Here is a 4,558-nt window from a genome sequence, read left to right on the forward strand (position 1 = left end):
TGGAGGTACTACCTCTTCCAGACACCCCATAAAACATCATAAGTCCTATAGAACTCGCAGGGTAATGTATACAGCTGAGGATCTACCTCAATGACTAATACATAGAGTTTCAGTAGGAATGGGCAATCCATTTTGTATTCACTCGACACAGGGGAGAGATCCTAATGCACCTCTCTCATCTTCCCCCCTGCTCCATGTCCATCCTCATATAATCACGGTGTCAGTTTTTCCATTCTGTCCTACACTTCTAGGATGCCATCCCAATATTTTTGAAAGCCAACACCCTTGTGAACACCCTGCTGCTGCAATCCCTGTGGAGAGGAATGTCTGGCTATTTATTGAATGGCAATAATTACCTTTAAGTATAATTTCAATATTGTATGTCTTAAGTGCATCCTCCATAATCACTCATCTCCTTGGATTGTAAATTCTTAGCAACTGGGCTTGCATCCTATACAGGTGTGATTTTTTTTTTTTTTTTTTATAGGACCTTTACACACTATACTAAACTTGAAAACATTCTTTCCAATTTGAAGCCAGTACTCATCAATTGTAAATTAATTTACCCCCACTGTTCAAGGTTTCTGTTTAAATTAAAAAATTGTTCACTCCCAGTTAAATGTTTGGTCTCTTCCATTTACCTGTCTTGAAGTGGTCTATTCATTCAGTTTACTAAAGTTGGAGTAAAACAATAGAAAGACTTCTCACACTCAAATGGTCATACAACCTTCCTAGATGTTGTATCACTTTACTTTGCCTTCTTTTTCACCAACTTCTTTGTGGATTTGTGGTATGGAGACAGTACTTCCTGATGACAGGTTTCAAGGTTTAAGCCGCAGGAGCTATATACTATTCAGAGCTGAAGAACTTCTTGGAAATTTATTTTGACAGGTAACAAGTCTAACTGCAGTAGTTAAAATGTCAACATACTCTGTTTAATGTGTGGAAAGAGCAGAATTAAGAATCAGATTAAGTAATCACAGCTGCATACAAACTTGTTATACACATAAAAGAGAATGACAAAACACTTGTTTTAAGCCTTTATTATGGAAGTTTGCTATTACAAGTAGCACTGACAAAAAACAATCACAGAACCAGGCATTCCCCAGAAAAGACAAATAGACTTTTAAACAGATAAATTTAATCCCTGAGCAGATATAATGCACTGTGTAAACTCATGCAGTTGTCCCCAAGGGAGCCTCCTACACCATCACACAGCAGAGACTGAACCATTTCTAATGCCTAGAGAATTGCTACAAGGAGCTACAGAATGCCAACAGCCATTTTAACTACAGTCTCTTTTGTTAATTCATTGAAAACTATTAAAGGCACTTTAAGAACCAACTCTGAGGCTGCAAAAAAAATAAATTTAGACTAGGGTCTGAGCTTAAATGTGCAACTATTCTTCACTTGTACATGCAACTAATTATCCTGTATACAAAAAAGCAAGTTAGGTACACAGCCAGCCATTGGTATGAGCTATTTGTGGACACACAATTCTCAATACCAAAACATGCACACTGTTGAAAATGATACTGGACACTAAAAGGGTACACAATGGAAAAAGCCGATGTACTGAAAATGGTTCTGGAGAGATTTGCATAGCATCTTGCTTACTGGAATGCATAACTGCAGTGGCAGTTTTCTACTCTAGGAAGAAAGACTTCCAAAGGGGATTCTCTGCTGTGGCCAAGCTCAGAAGGTACAACTCATTTGTCACAAGCCTCTGGGATTCCAAAAAATCTAGTTTGCAGTAGTAACAGACCATTTTAAGTTGACAGCAAAGGTGCTTGGGCATTGGTCTTGTTAACAAAGTACAGAAACTTAGTTGGGCAGAAGACCTCTAAGGCTTCTTGCATATTGAAAACAGTTAAGAGATTTAGTGTAAGCTATTTACTGATGAAAGAAAGGCGGCTACTTTGGCAGAATTTATTAAACTGGGAAACAAAATGTGTCAACTGTTAAAAATGCCTGAGTTTGACAACTTAAAATTCAATTTGTTACTCAGCTGATCAGTGTAGCTGCTTGACAACGGGCTCATCATCTCACAGTAATCAAATACTTTGTCAAAGAAATAAATTGTAATTTATGTCTTATTTAGGAAGATATTTATACAGAAAACATGATTTCTCTCTATTTTCTTTTAAGCTTAAAGCACTGCACATATCTTCCCTAGAAAGTTTTGCTAATTCATAGCTAGCAAGTCATTGTATAAGACAGACACTACACTCAGTGTAATTTAAATAGCATTTGAAACATTCCAACAGGAATCAAATTGCACAGGCAGCAGCAATCTGCTTCTAACAATTCTGTACACACCAGCTTTGTCTGTGCCTTCATAGTGCACAGCTGTACAATTTTAGGCCTCCATACAGCATATATGAAGTTCTTTGGAATGGAGACATGAGAAACACACTACATTTTAGTCTCTACACTGTAATGGTTTAAGGCTTCTTGCAGCTTTCCAAATCTTGCCAATCACTTCAAGACTGAGGAAGTCCCACTGATCTTCATTTTACTTTTTTGGAGCTGGGGTCTGGTCCCATAAGGTAAGTGGGAGAGTAATTTCCTGGAGTTGGACTGGCTAGTAGAGCAATTAATTTGGCAAAGCAGGAGGTCCTTCTGGAAGAAGAGATGCAAAGAAAGTCTTAAAGAACAGCCAGACTGTGCTCATAAGTGAGGGGGTGCCCTGCTGACCTTCTGGTAAAGTGCTTCCTTCATCAAAAACCTCTGCTTCAGGTGATCCATCAGCATTTTCCTCCTGCTAATAAAAAGCACACTGTGTAAACAGGGTCTCTATAGTTAAGAAATAATTCTAGATGGAAACCTCATTCTCCCTTTAAAATGGAAATCAAGTGATTCTTCCAACCTCAAAATGAAAAGGAACTATTTAAGCAGCAATAATAAATGTTAAAGAATTTTGCACTTTTTGTTAATTATCCAGCTACAGAATTCCACCTTTTGGAAGACCACCAAGTTGTAAGCATAAGCCACCTATATTCACTGGGTCCAATTTTATGTTCCCCCTGTCCAAGCAAGACTTAAGTAAAGGATGTAATGCACCAGAACAAATCTGAAATATTTAAGTTCTGCTTGTAAGTTGGTCAGTGAACGTGTAATTCCGCAGACCAAATAAAAAGGTAACTTGAATGTGTCCTACTTGCAACACATGCAGATGGGTCTTACACAGATGTGTTGGCTATTTCCAGATTACTGGAAAATACTCTTTAATTATGGGATCAGTTGACTTGTGACACAAAGGACACTCTGCTACTAAAGCAGAGGCAGACATTCCTACCCTAACCAGGCACTGCAAGTATTTCCCACAGGATGAAGTGCCACGAACCTGTTACTTTGACCAGATACATTTTGTGCCAGAAAAATCACCTTTTGGAGGAGGGCTACTTTGTATCAGTTGCAAGAATACCAGTAACTGCCAGAGATAACTTTTAAAATCCAAGTAAATTTCTAGTCATGTGCAGGAAAGACTCCCTATTTTTATGGAAGTCTGAGCCCATGTTATGGCCATCAGATGTAATTAAGTGATATGTAGCAATAGATTCTGATCTACAGAACAGTGGGAATTAAATTGTATTAAGAATTAAGCTGCTTCAGGTACTCCACCATTAAAGGTTTTGATACACAAACTTCTAGAGAACATTACATTTTCCTACGTTTAACAACCTAGAGCTTTCCCACAATTTCATATTCCCACATTGAGTCAATACCTGTAAATTGTTATTCTGATCCTGGTTTATGGCATCTTGAGGAGGAACGTTGTTTGGAAATGGTTGAACCAGCCTGCGTCTAAATGGAAACCATCCAACCTGGTGCCTGAGGAAGTCAATAAATCATTGTTAGGATATACTTACTCCTCCTGCCTACCACACTTCAATCTTGCGAGTAACACTTGAAAATGCACCCAGGAGTAAACAGCATATTTGAGACAAACAGGTTTATCCCGTCTGATCTGTAGAGAAAGCCTTCAAAAGCTTATCTAATCACAATGCACATCTATCAGCATTAGGGTAGCAGGGTAGGTTTATCTATCCCAGGATATAAGAGGGGCAGCAGGAGATGCAGTTCTGGAACAGCTGGTGAACCATAGGTATAAGGGATCATGATTAGGACCTTAGAATGGCTGAGGCACAACCTGCAGTATGTATTGCAAGAGCCAAGATAAAGAACAGCAGTTGGGTAAAAGCAGCTCTAATTTGTATACCCACTCATCTGCCCCAAGGCAAGATAACTTAAAAGATTCCCAGTGCTGGCATTGCTCCCTCATCCAGTGTAGCTCAAGAAGTGGATGGGTGCTTGAAAAACTACTATTTCCAGCAGTGGCTGCTGCTTGTGCTCAAAAAATTTAGACCTCTAGTCCCCATGGCTTTCAAGATCAGAAGACAGCTCTAGTTGCATCAGATTTAGCGCTCTGAATTTTGTGTTTACAATTAGCCTCAGACAGCTGGAATGTGAGAGCTGCTCCTGATCAGGGGCGAGACTTGAGCCTACTGCTAGCAATTTAAGACACTACATTATTTTCACAGCTGATCAAAACATG

General features: G+C 39.0%; 1 protein-coding gene across 1 annotated transcript in view; it reads right to left on the reverse strand.

The window, feature by feature from the left end:
• Positions 1-1,028: 1,028 nt before the first annotated feature.
• HERPUD1 (homocysteine inducible ER protein with ubiquitin like domain 1) overlaps positions 1,029-4,558 on the reverse strand; it is a 9,442-nt gene continuing 5,912 nt past the window's right edge. The window contains exons 7-8 of the mRNA XM_025212711.1: positions 3,729-3,834; positions 1,029-2,761 (exon numbers count right to left, since the gene is read on the reverse strand). Coding sequence (XP_025068496.1) covers positions 2,597-2,761; positions 3,729-3,834 — 271 coding nt within the window. The 3' untranslated portion in view covers positions 1,029-2,596. The remainder of the gene's footprint in view (positions 2,762-3,728; positions 3,835-4,558) is intronic.

This window comes from Alligator sinensis, unplaced genomic scaffold, assembly GCF_000455745.1.
Source record: "Alligator sinensis unplaced genomic scaffold, ASM45574v1 scaffold1000_1, whole genome shotgun sequence".
Taxonomy (NCBI): domain Eukaryota; kingdom Metazoa; phylum Chordata; order Crocodylia; family Alligatoridae; genus Alligator; species Alligator sinensis.